Source organism: Cibotium barometz, chromosome 35 (assembly GCF_041138505.1).
Source record: "Cibotium barometz isolate CiBa-2024 chromosome 35, ASM4113850v1, whole genome shotgun sequence".
Lineage (NCBI taxonomy): Eukaryota > Viridiplantae > Streptophyta > Polypodiopsida > Cyatheales > Cibotiaceae > Cibotium > Cibotium barometz.
This window is the reverse complement of record NC_141080.1, coordinates 22,370,939-22,393,781: the sequence shown is the minus strand read 5'-3', so window position 1 is coordinate 22,393,781 and position 22,843 is coordinate 22,370,939. Positions and strand designations below refer to the sequence as shown.

The following is a 22,843-nucleotide window of genomic DNA, read 5'->3' as shown; positions in this document are numbered from 1 at the left end:
CTCGCAGGCATAGATAACCTAGTGTTCCATAAGCATTTCTGTTACACATAGTTTATAGGCATTTCGGCCACCAACTCACACTACCCTCGCAAGTGCCCATGTTCCCTTCCATCTGCTCTCTATTGTTCCACCCACACATGGTAGAAACAATCTTCAAGAGAGTACATAGGACAAGAGAACACTACACAGGGTATGTTGTGCTTGTCACTACCCTTTGATGTGCCCATGTTCCCTTCCATCTTCTCTCTATTGTTCCACCACACATGGTAGAAACAATCTTCATGAGAGCACGTAGGACAAGAGAACACTACACAAGGTATGTGAACCATGAGTTCCATAAGTCCAATTCATGCCAAATAAAGGGAGCCATAAAGAATAATCCATCCTAGTAAAAGGGAGTCATAAACATAATCCATAAACCTGAGGATGGATCCGAATCCCTAGAAAAGAAGTCCAGGAATCCATAGACCTCTATACCATAATCCTTGTATACCATAACTCTTACCACATACTCCGTGCCAACCACACACCTTGGAGTAGAGGTGGACTTTCCATAAAAGCATCATATCCATGAGATATCCAAATATTTCTTCTCTATAAACTGGGACAGATTCGTCCATAGAAATTGCTTGTAAAGCCCAATACCTATATAAATCTCGTCCAAGAAAGAAATCTCCATAGATATAATCCATCCCAATAAAGGGAGCCATAAACAATGTTTCCCTGAAACCATCTCAAGGCAAACAACACCACCTTTCTCGTTGCATGGCTATACAAGGGTTAGTGAACATCAAAAACACTTCATAGTAAATAGCAAAAGCACCAACTTTGCAAACTCAAAGTATACTTTGCTTTTCTTTGCCAAGTTGGTCATGAAGCCAAAAAAAATATCTCCTCACCATATCCTTAAGATATCCCGAGATATATCTCCATATAGCTTGCCTGTAAGCTTGATAATATAATCCACAATATCCATATGGAAAGAGTGCTAAACGTGTGCACATAAAGCCAGCTCCACACTTCCAAGATAAAATTTTGTGTATCCATAAATCCTTAGATCAACAAGCTGTCTATTGCTCATGCTCTTGCTTCAGAAGCTATGAAGCAGCTGGCCATGCTTAACAGCAATGATGGTAAGTGTGGTCCCCACTTGAGATCTTTTCTCTTCCTTATTGATAGAAGGAAGCCTCCGCTTCTTCCAAGAAAGCCTATGCTCTGATACCAATGTAACTCGCGGTGGGTTCCCGGGAGACTAGGGCCTTTGACACTTGTTGATACCATCAATGCATATTAAAACATTTAAACATGGCCACAGCCTTAATACATATCCATCATCACTTTGCATAAAACATAAAACATGGACAAAACATCTACCAATGTTGAAAATGGAGCTTGCACGTGTGACACCGCATAGAGGCTGGAATGGGCCGACCCCCCCCCCCCCCTCCCCTTGGAGTATTTTATTGCCCAAGGAGAATAATATCATGTACAAGCTTTGAGGACCTTACTCTTCGCACGGGAGATGCCGGATTATCCATGTACAAATGCCATAACACAGCCCAACACAAGGCTACCAAGCCGGAACATAGGTTGTAGAAATGTTGAACCAACAATATAATCCATATACCTCCGTGTGGGTACTGATTCTTCCCCAAAAACCATGGATCTTCATGCAATAGAGTTGGTACAGCAAGTACAACTCTCCATTCAGTCGGTACAGTAGGTACAATGGCTGGTACAGCAAGTGCAAAAGCTGGTACAGTCGGCACAGTGGCTGGTACAGCAGGTATAACAAGTACAAGGATTGGTACAATCAGTACAGTGGCTGGTACAAGGAGTGGTACAACAAGTACAATGGCTAGAAATCATAATAAATGATTAAATACCCTTGCCTTCAGTATTTCTTCGCGATGGAAGCCTCCAAAACAGTCCCCAACAGCGGGTATTCTTCATGGGCAGCCTTCAAGAGAGAGAGAAAGAGAGTAGCCATCATTAGGGTAGCCTGTAACGGTGGTAGAGGCTAGTGTGTAACAAGAGAGCCTCCTTTAATGAAGAGAGGGCTCCAATTTATAGATTTGGGACTCCCATGAGTGAAAATGGAAAGAGAAGGCTATGATGACAAGTGGAGAGCCACACAATAGCTGGAGTGACAAGTGTGAGGCCACTTGTCTCACTTTGATCCACTTTCTTGCCACATGTCCCAATCTAAGAGATGGGTTCTCCCATAATCTTTACCTCTAAAAATATCCCAACTAGTAGACATTCTATCATAGGCACTTTGCCAACTCTTGGTATCTGCTCAGTTCCAGATGTAATGACGCGAACAGAATTTCCATCAGAGTTGGGCCAAAAATAGCAACTCTCCTAAATTTTAGGAGTGTGGTCCTTTGTATTCTAGGATAATCCCCCATTCCCAAAGCTTGTACTTTCCAAATATTTAGACATCCTGGAGTCCACCAAACCCCTTCTATACTGGGAAATGTCCAGGTTGGTGACATCAACTCTATCTTGGAGAAGTTAGAGAGGTCATTCTATTGGCCTAAGATGCGATGGGATGTCTACCAACATGTCCAATCATGCCAGATATGTCAAAAAGTGAAAGTTCCTCATACTAAACAGGCAGGGTTGCTTCAGCCTTTGCCTATGCCTATGCCTATGCCTATGCCTAAGGGACTCTTTCATGACTTTAGTATGGAGTTCGTAGGCCCTCTTCCCGCCTAAGCTGGTTCTAGTAACACACAGTGTATGACAATTGTTGACAAATTCAGTAAGTTTTGCATGCTCATTCCATGCAAGCAGACAGCCACATCAGAGGACATAGCTCGCTTGTTCATTCGGTTTTGGTACTCCATTGGTGGTTTGCCACGGACTATCACATCAGATAGAGATTCAAAATTTACGTTCCATTTTTGGAGAGCATTCTTTGACAATTTTGGGACTAAGTTGCAGTTGTCCAGCGCTTTCCATCCTCAAACAGATGGCCAAAGAGAAATATACAATCAATTGGCTTTTGACGTTCTCAGATCATACTGCCATCACCAGCAGTCGAAATGGGAACAATATCTTTCTTTGGTTCAGCCAATCCTAAACGATACTCACTCATCGAGTATTGGTCGGACGCCGTATGAGGCACCATTTGGTCGCCGGTTCTCATCTCAACTCATCAATGCCACGGCACCACCGCTACTGTTACGTCCCGACAAGCCTAGGATTAGGGCTAGGGGCGTGTGCTAACCCAAGATTAGGATTAGAGTTAACCTGAGATTAGGATTAAGGTTTATCGAGGGAGTGGGAACCTGGAGGGTTCACGCATGGGCTAAGGGCGCTAGCAAGAAGAGGTCAAGATTGGCTAAGAGCTTATAAATAAAGCATGAAAGCTTATAAATAAGCAAGGGCCAATAATAGTAGCTGGATTATTACTATATAAATGACCTTGGGATCACTTATTAGACACAAGAGGTCATGTAGTCACGCGGTGGCATAGGGCTACCAAGGAAGCGTGCAAGATCTCCTGGCCATGGAGCTGCAAGGTGGGTGGTTCAGCCTAGTGGTATGGAACACTAGGTTGGGGCCATTGGTACCACGTAGGCTTGCAGCAATTAGACCTCAGGCTCAAGGGTGGTTCGAGGTCATGCGATGCGCACGATGATGTTGGATCTATGAAACCTCGTTAGGGTTTCGGTTCTAGGTTAGATAATCCTTGGGTGTGGTTTGTGGAGACCTTACATTGGTATCAGAGCCTGGGTCTGACAAGTGCTAGAAACCGAGGCATGAGGAATGTACAAGATAGTACCCTTGTGCGGGCTGTTTTGGCAAGAAAGCCATGGTTTCTCCACAAAGCAAGAAGGAGAGAAATCCCTTGCGCAGATGCGCACGGATCTGAGAGGGTTAAAAAAACACCCTTGGTATGGTCGCTGAAACTACCCTTGGTGCGGGGAAGGTGTGACGGCCTAAAGTATCTCTTTGTGCAGCCTGATTTTTTCCCTTGTGATGGATTGTGGCTAGCCACTCACCACCCAACCATAGGTTCGCCACCTCGAGCAACCCGCGAGTCTAAGGTCTGATTGCCACGAGCCTGCTTGGTACCGATGGCCCCACTAGGCCAATGGCCCCAACCTAGAGTCCCATACCACTGGGCCCAACCACCCACCTTGTAGCTCCATGGCCATGAGATCATGCACACTTCCTCGGTAGCCCCAGGCCACCACGTGACTACGTCTAATAAGTGACCATAAGGTCACTTATGTAGTAATAACAAGGCTATTATTGGCCCTTACTTTATTTATAAGCTCTTAGCCATTATTACGTCTAGGCTATTAATTACGTGGTAGTAGGGTAGAGCTAGCCGAGAGCAATACTACTGGCCGACTAGGAGCATTGGTGCATATATATACGTGGGTAGCCAAATTGTCATATTCATCTGTTTTCCTCAATGTTGAACTTCGTAGAGTGTTTCTCTATAGGAAAAGTGCTAGCCAATAGTGTACAGTAGGTCACATGGCTGTGATTTGACGTCTTCATTCTCAGCCACATCTTGTACTTGAATTTTAGTTGTATTACTTCTTTCTTGTACATAATACAGAGCAGTAGGTTAGGACTTGTGTGTATGCTAAATGTGTGATTCCGCCGCACTCTTCTTTCTCTCTTGAAAACCCTAGCACGTAGGTGCAAGTGTTCTACAAGAACTGTTTTGGAAGTCAAACCGTGGTCCTTGGGCTGTCTGAGCTGCTCCTGGGCTGAGCTCTTTATGCTAGATTCTTGCTCCTTGATGCTTCACTTGCAGATATGAGAGATGAGGAAGAAAAGAGAGGGGGGGGGGGGGGGGGGGGGTGCTATAAATATGACACTCTGTGTGACCTGATTTAGGCTGCCAACTTGCCCTGCCTCCTGCCCGTGCTGTCTGGCCTGCCCAGATAGTCCAGATCTGCCCAAACAGCTGCCCACGCTGCTTGGCATCTGCATTTGGGTTGTCCATCAATGTATTTGGCCTATAAACTGTCCACGCACGTTTGGCACTCATGTCTTGGCCAAATTAACTGTCTGGGCGATTGTAGACTTCATTTGTGTGTGACTTCACATTGATTGATTGATTTCTTGACCTGTCTGGCTTAGCCTGACTGGCCCTTGGACTAGGGCTCACAAATATGCCTAGTGCACATTTCTAGCCCAAAAGGTAACTCACATTCATGCAGTTATGGTACAGATATGTCCACTTGGCACACAATGAAACACACACAACTGGCACCCAACTGCTGTTGGTGCCATGGTCACACACACACACACACGCACACACAATGAAATACAATTAACCAAGAAGAAACTAGCAATGGCACCAATTGGTTATCCTTGATAGAGCACAAGTACTAGTAGCATTAGAGGTGATTAACCCCCTTGGACTGGGTCACTTTTCATTTTCATTTGCTCCTTGACCCTAGGCAAAAGTTTACCTTTCGATCCCAATATAGATCAAGTGGTAAAGGTGTTTGTCTAGGACCAGGAGGTCTTGGGTTCCAAAACCCCACAAGGTGCTTCCTTGGCGGCATTGCCTACGGGCGGATTATAAAGCACCTACAGGCAGTGAAAAATGATAACTACAGGAGGATCTTGGGCCTAAGGCTAGTCGCGGGGGGGGGGGGGGGGGGGGGGGGGGGGGGGGGGGGGAAGCTTACCTTTTGAGTGAGCACGATACAGTTGACTCTTGTGCCTTTTTCACGTCATTGATTGCATGACATGAGCTACTAAGAGTAGTTGGGCGTTAAATAAAAACATACCATTGCTTATTTGCACTTGTTTTTTAAAAGGTCTTAGGGCACTGTATTTGGATCTTGTATGATCACATCAGTTGTTCACTGACTGAGTTTTGATTCTTGTACTGTAGGTAGCTTGCCAAAGTCTTGGTCCGCCAGAAAAAGGAGGCTTTGTTCTCGGTGTCGATGTCAAGGTGGTAAAATCTGAAAAAACTATTTTAGCAAGTGGGCTTGAATACCTTATCTTTCTAGCCTGCTGCTGAATGGCTCATTGGCTGTGCAGAGCAGAAAGTAAAAGTGCCATCAGATCATTGTGATGTGCGTGTCCAGACATTGTGTGCAGATGTCTTGAGGATTGATCCACATGGTTTAATGCCTTACATCCGTTCGGTAAGATGCCAAGTCCTTCAAAACAACATCCAACCACCTACTTCTTAGCTCTGAATTGGATCGAGTTGCATTCATGCATCATAATCAAAGCTCAAGGGTGGAAACCAAGTGACCATTTTGCTTAATGACTTTTTTTTTTGCACTCGTTGCTTGGCTCAAAGGGCAGGGCAAAGGATTTTCCGTGATACTTTCAGACATGTGTCCGCCTGTCTCGGGTATTGGATCTAAAGATGCAGCTCTCTCTGGTGAGCTTGGCTTTAAGGCTTTACAATTGGCTTTAGGGGGCCGTATCTGTAAGCATGAAAACAGAGATGGTTGTGATGATCAATCTGAGTTGGAGAGCCAAGGAGAACAAGGGTTACTTTTGCCTGGCGGTAGCCTTGTGATTAAATTGTTGGAGGGTGAGGAAAGCCAAGGTATGCATTTTCCTTCTTGAATCTCGGTCTTGTGATGGATTTGCACTTGGTAAGAACTGATTGTGTGCTCTTTTATAGGTTTTCCCAAGCTTTGCAAGGGGAGGTTCAAGTCTACGTCTTGGCTAAGACCGAAAGCCACTAGGCCTACTTCTAGAGAGATCTATTTCATAGCCAAAGGTCTTAAATGATGCATTTCACACTTTTGTGCAGAGGGGGGGGGGGGTGCGGGCAGGAAGCATCTATCTAGTCATTACATGGATAAAGGGTTTTCTCACAAGGAGTTTTTCTTATAGAGCTACCCTTTTGACTGTATGAATCCGCTTCTCCCCATATTAGCTTATTCACTGAAAAATGCATTGTTTATTGTAAAGAAAGTCTGAAGAGTAGCTGTAGTGCATACACTCCTTCCCCAAGGTAATGTACATTAGTTCCATATATCCGTAATGTATATTAGTTCCATATATTCACTTGAGCTTCGAGCCCACCCCGCTCTACCATAATATCATTTTGAAATAGAACAATGGGACATACATGATGTTAGAATCTTAAGCCCTTTTTCTAATCATGGCTTCATTATTCCGTATGCATAGTATGCAAATTTAAATAAGACAGGTTTTGACCTATCAAAGAGACTATAACATACTTGGCATTTCTATATTTTGATTTTTTTTTTGGACAATCTCTATTAACCATTCCGTAGGCTAACATGGTTTTACCCGTTGGAGCTACCATAAGGTGTTTTGTCATTTTATGCGCTCAAACGGGCACTTATCCTTTGTAAGATGACGTTGAAAACGACCTTACCTTATGCTTAATGTAAAAGAGGAAAAGTTGAAGGACTTCGTGTGCATACTTACTTAAGACTAATAATAGAGGTTGGTCCATTTTTAACTTTGGCCAGCCTGGTGTGAAAACTAATCACTTATATAGTCATTTTTTCCAATAAGCAATATACAATCATTCCCTTCTCATTTCTACTCTTACATGCTTGTATGCTATTGTATTCATGCATGCTAGATGGATACTTGCTTGAATAGCTTTGCTTGTAGGTATCCCTCTTTTATTAGATTATTCTTCACCCACCTTGTGTGAGAGAGAACCATCACAAAGGACCGTCCCTATTTGTCTCCATCCGGGCAAAGAGAGCTCTCGCTTCACCTCATCAGCAAGGAGCATGCTGGTGTGACAATGGAGTGAGGGCGGACATATAAGCTAGTGTACCCACATTGAGAAGTTGCAATTGCATCTCTAAGGCAAGGCCCAACGACATATGCTTTGGCAAGGCTAAGGTAAGCTCTTGACACGAGCAGCCTCCAACAATTGTTCCTTAAGCTGCAATTCTCTCCATTTTTCTTCTTGGCCAAAATCTATTGCTTCTTCTTGAGCTCCTTTTTTTTAATCTCATCCAAATTGTGTGAGGATTTTAAATTCAACTTGCACTCACCCTCTCCATGCATCTCACACTTCTCTTTTTGATCTTCTATAAATGTACCTTTCTTTCATATCTATCCACCATGCACAAATTTTATTTTAAATCCAGCGAAATACTTCGATCATTAGATACTAAGATTATGCTAATTTAGATCGTGCTGTTCATAGATCGTCTAACGTTTAGATTGTCCACCTATCATCCCAATTGTCAATCTGACTAGATTCCAAAGAGTGGAAAAAACTCTCAGTTTGCATTGTGCATCTACATTTATGTATGTTATTCCCTTTCTTTTTAGGTTATTGTTTTCTTGGAAGAGGGTGGATTGCTAAGCATGACTGCAGCATTGACTAGAAGAAAAGGATGTAACTCTCAAGTTTGAGAAAAGAACCATGAAACTTCTTGCAGAATGAGAACCCATCAAACTCTCTCATAGTTCTCTTCAGATCAACATACCCGCTTGGTCTATCTTGGGTAGCTTTGATGTCCTTGGAGATCCTAAAATTTCTCTCGTTATTACAAGTAGGTCTGATCGAGCTGATAAGTTTGATTATTCAAAAACTACATATCTTACCAAAAAAAACCCTAACCCTTCCCAACTCTAACAGAAAAAGGGTCCAACAACAATAGAGAAGTGTTGGGATATTCACCAATATTCATGCCCATATTCTAAGGATAATTGGGGCACATAACACCTTGGCTCTACTCTTGTAAAAGGGCCCCATATCTACCTAGAAGAAGGTGCCTATTTCCCATGCATCTAGGAGACCACCAATGTTAACTTTGGTAAGAGATTCTAGAAAGAGCATCTAGAGAACATAGGAGCTGATTAAGGAGTACCTTGACATCATCCATGACTCACTCTATGCCTTGTACTCGGCCTATTCAAGTGGCACATCTTCATGAATGATACATGAGTGGTTACTTCTCTCTTGAAGTTATGATTATGCTAATTATGTGTGTTTAACATTTTACTCTTGATTTACTCATAATCACCCTTCATTATGTTCAACCATGAGCTTTCTTGTGGTCTATGAGTCTCCATGATTATTCAACAGTTGGTATCAGACCCTTGTTACCTTCCTAAGCTCCATCATTGCTGATTGATCCCCTATATTAGTTATGATTAAATACTAATCAATTTTTAGCTCTCTTTTCTCATTCTATTAAACCTACCTACACTGGAGGAATGATTCCTCACTCCACAAGGCATCATTGGCAAAGCTTTCGAGTGTAGATACTTCCTGACTCAAGCGCACACATGGCTTGTTGGAATTGAAGAAAGGCATCAAGAATTGCCGACGAGAGCGACTATACTAGACGCTTGTGTTTTTGGGAGAAATCAAGATCTCGACCATGAATACACAACAAATGGGTGCCATTCCAACTAGACGGGGGTTTTTGACCCTGCGAATTTGGCTGCAGCGTCCATTTTGAGAGTAGAAGCCTGTAGAGCAGCTGGTTCACAACTTTGTGCGTCACAGAGAGTTCCTTTGGTAATATGGTTTTTAATTCATGTTCATTAAGTTTAATGACATGCTTTATAGACTTAATCACAAGTCAACAACAGCTCAACGCTACTCTTGAAGCATTTTAACATTGGACAAGTGCAAGGTGTTCATTTACATCCTCCAAGTGGGTACTCTTCTCTACACTTTGAATAGTGAAATGGTAGGATGGAACCATTAATTGTACCAAGACAATAAGATATAAGGTTGATTAGGCCTTAATTAGCGAGATTAGGAAGTTGCTACAAGCTCCTATCAGCTCACATTGTATTTTCCTTTGGTTTGGTGCATCAGTTGCTTACTCTAAGGATTAATCATTTCCCATCATAATCATAATCACCGCTATTAATCATTGTGATACTCGACCAAAAAAGGAAAATATTAGGCCCAAGATAAATATCCACAAATCACATCCCAAGCCTCACTACTAATATCATCCTAAAGCCATGATTTTGCTGAATTCCTATGTACTCACAGTGAATTATCCTAAAGCCATGATTTTTTCTAAATTCCTATGATTTTTTCCTATGTACTCACATGCATTTATATGGTGAAGGAAATTAAGGTCATTGCATTTATACCTGTATCAAGCATTAGACACTACTTGGGAGAGTCTCCTAAGTAATACCTTGCTATTCATCATCATGGCTACTTGAAAGGTTTAATGGAGTAGGCTTTCATACATGGCAAGTAAGGGTAAATTTTATCCTCATGAAAAAGGGACTATGGGCAATTAAAAATGGGAAAGAAGAAAAACCAAGGCAAGGGAGGCCGAGATTACATGGGAAACTAAGGATGAGAAGGCTTTTACCATCATTTCTTTGGGACTTAGTGATAATTACATTCATCGCATCTCAGATGCAAAGTCCTCTTTCGAGGCATGGGAGACTATCAAAAATTTATTTGGGGAAAAAGGGAAACATTCAAAAGTTAGCCTTAAAATTCAAATTTTTAAACCTGAAATGAAAGCATCTAACCTGTTTCCAACTCAAGAGTCTGATGTCCCAACAAGCAGCTCTGTCGAAGCAGGAATAGATGATGAAGATGCAGTAGTTGTCTTATTAAAAAGTATGCCTGATGAGGAGTATGGACATTTAGTCACTACTCTAACAAATCTTCTAGAACCTTCTCTAGAGGACATTGAAGTTGTACTCCTTGAGGAGTACAAGAAGAAGCAAGAGAATACCAGTGCCTCCACTGGTATCTATGAAGGAGCATACTACACCAAGAGCAAGTTCTCCACCAATAGGAACTTCATCAACAAGAAGAGCTTCACCGACTCAAAATCAAAGAAATCTTGTGGATTTTGTGGCAAATATAATCACATTGAGGAGAATTGTTTCTTTAAGAAGAAGGCCCAGAAGGCATACCTTGCAACTCAAGAAGAGGAAGATCATCTTAAGAGGTCTCTGAGGAGGCCAACTGTATTGAAGCAGATTGGGCTTTTTAAGTAGCCTAAGTTTTTTTTACCCGTACCATGTTAAAACCTCACCTTTCTAAACATAACTGTCTAACTCTGAAGCTTTGTAAGCATCATTAGATTCACTCACATGACTATCTCGAATTTTCTCATCATAACTACTAAGACCTATGGGCATGGCATTATAAACATAACCAGTAAGTCTAATGAGCCCTATAAGTGTCATCATAGCTAGGGAGGATGTAGCATTGTCATGAATAATTGGTTGAGGTGGGATTTGTTAGGATATTCACCGAATATTCATGCCCATATTCTAAGGTTAATTGGGGCACATAACACCTTGGCTTTACTCTTGTAGAAGAGCCTCATTTCCATCCTAGAAGAAGGTGCCTATTTCCCATGCATCTAGGAGCCCACCAATGTTGACTTTGGTGAGAGATCCTAGGAGAGCATCTAGAGAATGTAGGAGATGATTAAGGAGTACTCCATGCCTTATACTCAGCCTAATTAAGAAGCACATTTTCATGAATGATACACAAGTGATTACTCCTCTCTTGAAATTGTGATTATGCTAATCATAATACTAATTATATGTGTTTAACATAGTACTCTTGGTTCACTCACAATATCCCTTCATTATATTCAACCATGAACTTTCTTGTGGTCTATGAACCTCCATGATTATTCAATGAGAAGCCTAAGCCTAAACCAAGGAGAAATCATCGAAGAAAATTAAAACTTGCCAAGAAAATAACCATCCCTGCTACCTTCACTTCACCACCAAAATGTAGCCCACTCCAAGCTCGTCGGAGTCCAAAATGTGTAAGGGTTTAAGAGTCAAGAGTCGGGTTACTCCCAATGTAAATCCTAAACACAAAACACACATACTTGATCACATGGTCCTTTTATATCAAGTTGCTTATGCTGGAGAGACAAGCATATAATGGTCAAGTCAAATGATCAAGTCAAGTTGCCTATCCGAGATGATGTGATAGGCATAAAGGTCAAATTTTGATCCTGGGTTGATAGTCCCACTCCTAATCACCATAAGATACATTTAAGTGAAACCTTGACCTCAAGAGCCTCTCAAGTACATTCATAGATGAGGGGGCACTAGCGATGAGAGGGTGGAAGGAAAACCTTCCTTTGCTTGGTCTAGTGTATGACCCATCACCTGGCAACTCCCCACTCAATTCCTTTTTGCAACGTATATATTTTTCAATCTAGCCTCTGATGTATCACAGGGTGTCACATGACAAGGCACATGATGCAATAGGTACGCTTTAACTATTTTATTAGTGTACTTGCATGATAGCACATCATTCACACATTGAGCACCCAAGATAGAAATCTCATTGTTGATAGTCCATGGAACGAGCTCTCTTGCACAGCATGCAATGAACGCATTGAGAATATCTAGGGCACTATATTATAAGGTGCAACATTAGGCACAAGAAGTCTATACTCAATTTTTTGGATCATGCCGATCGAACTCCTGGATGATCCCACTTTCTTGACAATTCAACATCTTCAATTGTCAATATCACTTCTACGCTCCTTACCAATCTCACATCTTCAATTTTTTATCTCACTTCTACAATTGCCATATGTCCTCTCCAATCTCACATCTTCAATCCTTGAACTCACTTCTATGATCTTGCGATCTAGCTTGACTGATCTCACATCTTTCACCATCAATGCTACTTCTTAAATCTGCGATCCAAGTTGAAGCCCAATCGACAATCCAAGTCAAAGCCCAATCGGTGATCTAAGGGCCATGTTATCATAAATCGGTAATCTAATTTGAAGCTAAATCGACGATCCAAGTGTGCCACATCATTATAATATGAAGAGGGTACATTTCCTAGTGACTCCTCATTGTCAAACTGCACAAGCAATCTATGCAAAAAATGAAAAATTTCAAAAGAACAATCAATTAACCTCTTTACTTCCAAGATGTTACCATTATGAAAACTTGATCACACAAAGAATGAATATCACAACAAACACAAACCAAAGCTTGTGTGTGATTTTTGCGGGTAAAAATGGTCACCTAGAAGAAGATTGCTACCATAAGGAGAATCAAGCAAACTACATCAAGCTCAAAGATGTTGCGATGAATGAAGATTAAGAAAGAATCTTCTAGAGAAAGAACCATGGTGTTTTGCATCCCTCTTATCTCTACAAAAAGTGTTGTAATTAGCCTCCTCTGAGGCCATATGATGTACTCAGGTTGAAATTTCATACCAAAGTAGGCAAACACAAGGGGAGAGAGAGGAAGAGTGAAGGCCTAAAAGTTGTACACAATCTAGCATCAAGGGGGGGTGTCAAAATAAGTGATGCTAGAGTGCCAAGTCACCCAGCCAAAGAAATCTCATAATCTCAAAGCAAACCCTTGTTGTACCTACCTCATATAAAAGGGGTCACTTTCAAGCAATGAAATGAAGCAAGCTTTCAAGCCTCTTTATGAGTACAAGTCTTAATCTTGTAACGTAATTGTGCTTGAGTCTAAAGCTTAATTAGTTTAGTTTATTCATCATTATGATTATAATTAGGTATCATTCACCCTAGCTTAGCTTAGCACTAATCACATTATAATTAGGTATCATTCACCCTAGCTTAGCTTAGCACTAATCACATTGTAATTAGGTATCATTCACCCTAGCTTACCTAATCACATTGTAATTAGGTATCATTCACCCTAGCTTAGCTTAGCACTAATCACATTGTAATTAGGTATCATTCATCCTAGCTTAGCACTAATCACATTATAATTAGGTATCATTCACCCTAGCTTAGCTTAGCAATGATACTTAATTACAATGTGATTAGTGCTAAGCTAAGTTAGGGTGAATGATACCTAATCACATTGTAATTAGGTATCATTCATCCTATTAGTGCTAAGCTAATCTAGGGTGAATGATACCTAATCACATTGTAATTAGGTATCATTCACCTTAGCTTAGCACTAATCATATTGTAATTAGATATCATTCACCTTAGCTTAGCACTAATCACATTATAATTAGGTATCATTCACCTTAGCTTAGCACTAATCACATTGTAATTAGGTATTATTCACCTTAGCTTAGCTTAGCTAATTAGGTATCATTCACCCTAGCTTAGCTTAGCACTAATCACATTGTAATTAGGTATCATTCACCCTAGCTTAGCTTAGAACTAATCACCCTAGCTTAGCTTAGCACTAATCACATTATAATTAGGTATCATTCACTTTAGCTTAGCACTAATCACATTATAATTAGGTATCATTCACCTTAGCTTAGCTTAGCACTAATCACATTGTAATTAGGTATCATTCACCTTAGCTTAGCTTAGCACTAATCACATTGTAATTAGGTATCATTCACCTTAGCTTAGCTTAGCACTAATCACATTGTAATTAGGTATCATTCACCTTAGCTTAGCACTAATCACATTGTAATTAGGTATCATTCACCTTAGCTTAGCTTAGCACTAATCACATTGTAATTAGGTATCATTCACCTTAGCTTAGCTTAGCACTAATCACATTGTAATTAGGATTAATTCATCCTCAACATCACCATCTCCATGGGAGCTTGTATCCTCAAGTTTCAACATGTATGTATCCTACACATAATCACATTGTAATTAGGATAGGATTAATTCATCCTCAACATGTATGTATCCTATACTAATCACATTGTAGGATTAATTCATCCTCAACATGTATGTATCCTATACTAATCACATTGTAGGATTAATTCATCCTCAGCATCACCATCTCCATGGGAGCTTGGATCCTCAAGTTTCAACATGTATATGTTAAGTGAAAATTTATTGCTCTTCTCATCTCCCTCTCTATTCATGTCCATATCTACCCCCATTCTTTGCACTCATGTTCGCATAAGGTTGAGGACCCTTGCTTCTCCACAAGAGAGGGTTGTTTAATATGGACCATCTAGCATTCATTGCCTTCATTCTCTCATGCAAGGCACAAGGATTCCCATTTTGGTCAGAACAAGATCCACCTTCCCAAAATAGCACACTTTTAAAAAAACAACTTTCCAAAACAAAAATAGAAACTTTGAGAATTATTAAGCAATTATTTTCTCACAAAATTTCTTAAGGCACAAACTCACTTCTTCTAATTGTCACATCTTGGAGCCTTGTTGACTTTCCACATGAAATGAAGTGATCATAAAGTTGAGATAAGGGACAATCACCATGGATTAATATAGAATTAAGGAGATAATCTCATACAATGACTATGATGCCTAAGTGGGTTAACCTCCCACCAAGAAATAGCCTTCCACCACAAGCCAAGGTATGAAAACCATGAGGCTCCAAGAGTCAAGATGACCAATATCAAAAGATGTTAAAAGAAGATATCAAAAGGTATCAAAAAGGTACAATAGTAGTCCATTAGCCCCCTTCTATACTTAGACCTAGACCTAATCTAAAGTTGTTGCTTCATTACAAACCATCCCCTCCTATAATGATTTCATCCTCAAAATCAAAGGGTGGTCATGCAAAAATCAAACATATACAAAAGGCTATCTATGAAAGCCAAAAATCATGACCAAGGCACTATCATGGAAGACCAAAATACCATAACATGAAGAGTATGACTCCCAGGGTTAAATGGAAAGGATGAGGGCCTCCCATCTTGATGATGAAGCTAATCAATCTCCCACCTGAATCAAAGGGGAAGTGTGAGAGACCATTGTCGATGATGAAAGTAGCCGAATATCCCCCAGGGTCAAAAGTATAATGCAAGAAGCCAATGTCGATGAGAGGCTAGGTATGAATCCTCATGGGTCGAATGGATAAATGAAGTATACATCACGAACCCTCAAATCCAATGTGACAATAGCTCCTAGGTCAAAAGGAAAGCTCAAGTCCAAGGGGTACCTCATAAGTCCATCCTTGTGAGACTAAAACATGGAACTGACATCCAAGGTATCCGCCAACAAATGGAAGCAAAACTCCTAACTAGAATGTCAAATGGTCCATGTATATCAAGACCAAGAGATTTCACAAGTACATTGGAATGGTATGCATACATACCAAGTGGCATATGATGCACCCAAAGATAAATTTCCCAGCTTCAGAGAAACTAGGGTCATGTAGACACTCATGGACACCAAAGAAACACATCTCAAAGCCAGCATCATACAAGAACTCATGTGAATCATGCCATCATCCATTATAGCATAGCTCAAATCATCTGGGGCATGATCCACTGTATCAACGTGTGTATAGGCATGATCCAAAATATGTAACATGCCCTCATGTGTGAAATCCTCTGCATATGTGTGGTCCTCCAAAACAAAAGCATGATCAATAGGATCACCATAAGCATCATCATCATTGAATGCTGATAGTGTATCTGCACATTAGATGAAAGAGGCATCATCCATCAAATTACTAACCATGTCATCCTCACAATCTCTAAAGTCATCATCATGATCATGGTATGTGTCTATCAATGGAATCCATATATAACCTGTATCCCAAGATAGGTCAACCTCATAATTGGATCTAAGAAAATGTCTAAATCAAATATAAAGCTCTCTCTAGATCCATCTGCACAATTTTACCTCTCTTACAAGGTCTAATCTCAAAAAAACATCACTACTCTCATGCACTATCCTTGACTGCTCAAATACAAGCACTCTATCCACACAAACGCTGCCAGGAATGCTATGAATACTAGGAGTAGTGGTCATATCAGTGATATTTCCACAAATAGAAATCCTAGAAAAATAGCCTAATACATCTAACACTAGAAACTCATGTCTATGCTCATAGGTGTCTCTGTCACCCATATGCAGAGTATCACAAACCTCAAATGTGCTAATAGATACATCACTAATCAAATGCACACTATCCTCTTGAACATCACCACGATCAACTAGAGTGTCCACATGATCCGTACTACGAAAGACAATAGGCATAGCAATGTCGATGCTTGGTATGCTACCCTCGAGATCATGTCCACATGATCTAACTCACACACTTCACTATCACATATATCATCATCATGTGCCCGTATATCACTATGACCATGTGCATTTGTGTGTGATACATCAATGTCATCATGTGCGTGTATGTACAATACAACATCATCCGCATCATAATACAATGAATGAGTTGGTCTAAGTAAATGAGAATCAACAATGAGATGATTGCCCCCGACATGTTGTAGTGTTCTGAACCACCATGTTTAGTCTTAAACTTGCCAGACATGTTAGAATACTCCACTAGAATTATTTCTAACAAACACAGTCACGATTTACAAAACTATGTTGGATCTAATCACAATAAATAACTGTGCTCGTCTAGAGTGAAGTACTTCTCACTTTAACCAGGTAGTAACCCTATCACATACTGATAATGATCCACTCATTTCCCAGTGCCTTGAAATTGGTAGGTTCTACAAGGTCATGAACTTTGCAACACTTAATAAACCAAGCAAACTAAGAATTTACTTTAATTTATGAAAGTCATTCCATACTTCCATAATTTGTACGGTAGCATAGGCAAAATTAAACTCCTTGAATGTTGTAGGGCAGCTCCCACATATCAAAACCATCACATCTTTATGAGATTAAGTCTTCGGGTCGGATTTTGGCGTTAGAAAAGCAGCTTATGAACTTGTTAGTTTCTACCTTTCCATCTTCATCTACTTTCAGATGAAAGATCTCTCGGACGAGCTTGCTATGTGTGGTAAGGATATCTCTACAGAGGATATGGCTATTCGGCTTCTCTCCAAGCTTCCAGAGAGCTTTCAGAGAGGTTTGATGTTTATTTTCAGTCTCTTGTTTCTTCTGCTCATCCTGTTCTAGTTACTTGTTTCTTTTGCTCATCCTGTTCTAGTTACTTGTTTCTTTTGCTCATCCTGTTCTAGTTACTTGGGAGGAAGTCTCCCCTCCATTATGCAGATTGAGTCTCGCTTTGAGGAGCAGGCTAGCACCTCTGGTGGTTCTGATATGAAGCTTTGGCTGCACGAGATAAAGGGAAGAATCAAGAGAAGAAAGGGAAAGGGGGTTCTGACAAGAACGACAAGAATAAAGATAAAGACAAAAGCAGATCTTCTAAAAACAAGGACATTAAGTGTCATTATTCTAGCAAGAAGGGTCATAAATCGCCCCAATGTTCACAAGAAGAAGCGGGATGAAGAAGCAAAGAACTCTTCCTCTACAACGGTGTCTCAGACCAAGAAGAATGATGGTATTCTTCTATTAGCAGGTACTCATCGTGTACTTGCTCTTGTGACTTCTCATCTCCCCAGATTCTGCTCATCATTGGAGTCCTAAGGACTTTTTGGTCCTTTTTCATGGCCCTTGGTTGTGGGCTGGCCACTCTATTTTTGTATATTTTTTTGGCATTTTTCCCAGGTCGTGAATCTTTTTCCCAGTCGGCCAGCTGCCCCATGTCCAGTTGGCCAGGTTCAGATGTCCAGTCGGCTAGCCCCTCTTACCTATAAATAGGTGGGCTGGCCTCCCTCTTTTCTCATAGTCTAGTCTTCCTTTTGCTCCCTCACTTATGACACTCTTCATGTCTCTTGCTTGGGATTGTATCACTTCAGTATATTCAACATAGTTACTTCATATCTCTCTCTCTCTCTTGCACTCTCTCTCACCACACTCTAGTGCTTGTTTTTTTTCGCTCTCTGCACTCATTCATAGACAAAGCAAGCAACACATGTGTCTGCGCATCTCTTCCTCTTCGTGCGTAGGAGGTATGCTATGCTGTGGTAATGCACCATGTGAAACTGAGTCCATGTTTGCAGATGTGCCTTCTACATCATCTTCATCAAAGGAACCAGGACGTTTCTCAATACCAACCACAACATTCCACAACCCTTTGGCTACTAATACGTGCTGCATCATATAGGACCACAACGAGTATTTGGTCTCGTGAAGCTTATTCTCATTGGGGATAACATCTAAAATACATCACTGTCTGCCATTTCTAATAATACCCAAGTAAGTAATCACACAGCCTCTAAGTGATAAGTGCTACTTTGATACAACCAAGGTGGCTGCTAAAATAAGGTTGCACTGACAATGGAGACTGGGATGGTGTATGAAAGAAATGTTAAGTGAGTAGAAATTTTACTCATAAGATATAGAGATTGATGTCACTAAAGTGAGTAGAAATTTTACTCGTAAGATATAGAGATTGATGTCACTAAAGCATAGCTCGTAGACAAGTTTCGGCGTGGTGAGTGTCTATTGTTTATAAACTCTCCCATGGCGATTCCCGCTTCAAGAGCATGTCGTAGCATGTAGGATGAATTCCCAAGTGATGTACTTCATGGATATATTATGAGGGTAGTCATTGTAATAGCATTAGGCCTCTTATGAGCCTAAATTGCCTGGCCGACCACAGTTTAAGTGAGTGTGAACACTTATGGCCATGTATATAAGTGAATTTCTCTCATAATGTAATACACTCTCCTATTGTGCAATTGAGTCTTGCTCTTGCTAATCCTTTTACTAATCTCTCTCTCTCTAATGCATGCTAGTGAGTGTGTGTGAGTGATGTGAGGTGAGGTGAGAGGAGGGACGAGTACCCGTAGTGCAACGCGGCAGTGCCACAATGCTCGCGGGAGGCATGGTGAAATTGCTTCTCAAGGAGTTGTACATCTTGGAGACCTCAAGGGTTACAAGCTCAACCATTAGAAAGATGCTCATGACAGTTGCGGTTCATCAGGTAATCTCTTATTGGATGTGTTTCAAGGGGGGTTAGGGTGAGCCATACATTTTTTGCACCATTGCCGAGGACCCATCCCTTGGTTTTTTCCATTGTTTTTCTCTAATCTACGCATTACCCATTGCCCATTATCTTGGTTTATGGTTTCCCATCAAAAATATGTGGATTTGATGGTGATTTGGGTGTGATTGTGTGAAAAATAGCTCTCTTTTTTGGTTTATAAAGAATGCCTTTTTGCTTAATTTCTAGCTTAATTTGTTGTTTTTGTTGTTTTTTATGTTCCTAGGGCTTGCACATAGAGTGTATTAGGCTTAGTTTGCATTCATTGCATTAAACAATGCATTAGAATGCAATTTTTAGTGAATGTTAGCTCTCTTCATAGAACTAGAATCATTAATTTTCGCTTGATTTGTGTGTTTTTTGTTGGAATTGTATGCATTAGAGTGTTAGCAACCATTAGGAGTAGCTGAATCCTTTCAAAATTTCTCAAAAGCATCAGAAAACTCTTGAAATCGACTAATTTCTCTTAATGGACTCGTTTTTATCATTAAGGGTGATTAATCTTATTCAAGATACAGATAATTTAGAAAATGTGTTATTCGGGGGGTCTAAATTGATCATGTAAATAGTCAAAATTAGTTTCTTTAGGGCATCTTGATGCATCAAAACACCTATTTACATCAATTTCTTCATCAATTGGAGAAATTTGACTCTATTTTGCTTAATTTTGCCTTAAAAGAAGAGACCAAAATTAAGAGTGTGATTAATCTCTAATTATACGATTTACACATTAGTTGATGCACATAGCTTAGAAATTCCTTGCTCTATCCAATGATGTGCTCAATTGTGTGAATTAATTAGGGAATAGTGGTTAATTAAAGTCCTTGAGTGATTAGTGTAAAAGAGGGAAAGATTCGTGAAAAGATTAATTCTTAATCATTTTTTTTACATAGCTCATTAACGCTAATGAGCAATCAATGAGTAGATGCCCATGAGTTGTCAAATTGTCCATTTTGGGGATCAGTTATGAAGGGTGTAAGGGGGTGTCATAAAAAGGTTTTGTGTAGATAAGCAACACGTGCTTTATTACATACCTAGTACAATGATGCTTAGGGTTCTTGCATGACCAAATGTGAGGAATGATACTCTTCTTGAGATGAGCAGACTATTGGCACATTCATCCCCATATTCTGCTCATCATTAGAGTCCCCTTTTTAGTCCTTTTTCATGGTCCTGGCCACCCTATTTTTGTATATTTTTCTGGCATTTTTCCCAGGTCGGGTACCTTTTTCCCAATCGGCCAACTGCCCCATGTCCAATCGGCCAAGTTCAGATGTCCAGTCGGCCAGCCCCTCTTACCTATAAATAGGTGGGCTGGCCTCCCTCTTTTCTCATAGTCTAGTCTTCCTTTTGCTCCCACTTATGAGACTCTTCATGTCTCTTGCTTGGGACTGTATCACTTTAGTATATTCAGCATAGTTGCTTCATATCTCTCTCTCTCTCTCTCTCTCTTGCACTCTCTCTCAGCACACTTTAGTATATTCAGCATAGTTGCTTCATATCTCTCTCTCTCTCTCTTGCACTCTCTCTCAGCATAGTTGCTTCATATCTCTCTCTCTTGCACTCTCTCAGCACACTCTAGTGCTTGTTTGCTTCCGCTCTGTGCACTCATTCATGGTATCATCACTCCAAGTTTAGTGTTAATCTGCTGCCCCAGTCAACGTTAACTTTCTACCCCCCAAATCTACCTCAATTTTCAGCACCTTAACATATGCATTTTCTTCTCAATTCTGTTGCTAGTCAGTTGGCTTCTTTCGGCGCCTCTCCACTGTAGATTCAGGTCTTCCCTCATTGGTTTGATCTCTAAGATCCCCCTTTTTCACCTATCGACTGCTCCTTTTTAGGGCTGCAACATTTGTCATGCTGCATTTTCTTCCCTACTACGGGTGGTTCTTGCAGTTTTTGGTGTTCTGAGTTGAGGATTGGTGGCTTCTGATACCTGTGGTGGTGGACACTCCTTCTGAGATTGTGCATTTTTTTCTAAGATTGAGCCCAAGCTCTTGTCATGGGTGCCCCGACTACACTTCATATGTTCTTTGAGTCTGCAAAGTTAGATGGCTCCAACTACACTTTGTGGAAGGTGAAGGTGAAATCAGCCTTACGTGGCGTGGATCTCTCGGATTGGCTTGTTACACCTGCCAATGCCACTCCTCCCACCATTACTTCCAGTGGTGTGACTCACGCACAGATTGATATTTGGTAAGCAAATGATTATCGTGTTTTCTCTTTTGTGATGTTGAATTTTCAGGATTCTGTTCTCTCTCATATGCGTATAGCAGACGCTGCACATGAAGTTTGAAGGGCATTTTCACATCTTTACAAGATTAAGTCTTCGGGTCGGATTTTGGCATTGGAAAAGCAGCTTATGAACTTGTCAGTTTCTACCTTTCCATCTTTATCTACTTTCATCTCTTTTGGGACAAGCTTGCTATGTGTGGCAAGGATATCTCTACAAAGGATATGGCTATTCGGCTTCTCTCCAAGCTTCCAGAGAGGTTTGATGCTTATTTTTAGTCTCTTGTTTCTTCTACTCGTCTTGTTCTAGTTACTTATTTCTTCTGCTCATCCTGTTCTAGTTACTTGGGAGGAAGTCTCCCCTCCATTATGCAGATTGAGTCTCGCTTTGAGGAGCAGGCTAGCACCTCTGGTGTTTCTGATATGAAGCTTTGGTTGCACAAGATAAAGGCAAGAATCAAGGGAAGAAAGGGAAAGGGGGTTCTGACAAGAACTCCAAGAATAACGACAAGGATAAAGACAAAGACAAAAGCAGATCTTCTAAAAACAAGGACATTGAGTTTCATTATTGTGGCAAGAAGGGTCATAAATCGCCCCAATGTTCACAAGAAGAAGCGGGATGAAGAAGCAAAGAACTCTTCCTCTACAACAATGTCTCAAACCAAGAAGAATGATGGTATTCTTCTATTAGCAGGTACTCATCGTGTACTTGCTCTTGTGACTTCTCATCCCCAGATTCTACTCATCATTGGAGTCCTCTTTTTGGTCTTTTTTCATGGCCCCTTGTTGTGGGCTGGCCACCCTATTTTTGTATACTTTTCTGGCATTTTTCCCAGGTCGTCGAGAATCTTTTTCCCAATCGGCCACCAGCTGCCCCATCTTGAGTCGGCCAGGTTCAGATGTCCAGTCGACTAGCGCTTCTTACCTATAAA

At 40.8% G+C, this 22,843-nt stretch overlaps 1 protein-coding gene across 4 annotated transcripts in view; it reads left to right on the top strand.

Moving 5' to 3' along the window:
- Positions 1-7,392, top strand: part of LOC147618236 (FtsJ-like methyltransferase family protein) — a 79,667-nt gene extending 72,275 nt beyond the window's left edge. For 2 of the 4 annotated variants that reach the window (XM_086775106.1, XM_086775108.1), the window contains 4 exons: positions 5,879-5,941; positions 6,036-6,137; positions 6,304-6,553; positions 6,632-7,392. In XM_086775106.1, coding sequence (XP_086631232.1) covers positions 5,879-5,941; positions 6,036-6,137; positions 6,304-6,553; positions 6,632-6,741 — 525 coding nt within the window. In that variant the 3' untranslated portion in view covers positions 6,742-7,392. Of the gene's footprint in view, positions 1-5,878; positions 5,942-6,030; positions 6,138-6,303; positions 6,554-6,631 lie in introns of all 4 variants that reach the window. The other 2 variants (XM_086775109.1, XM_086775107.1) reach the window with 1 other exon arrangement.
- The last annotated feature ends 15,451 nt before the right edge of the window (positions 7,393-22,843 follow it).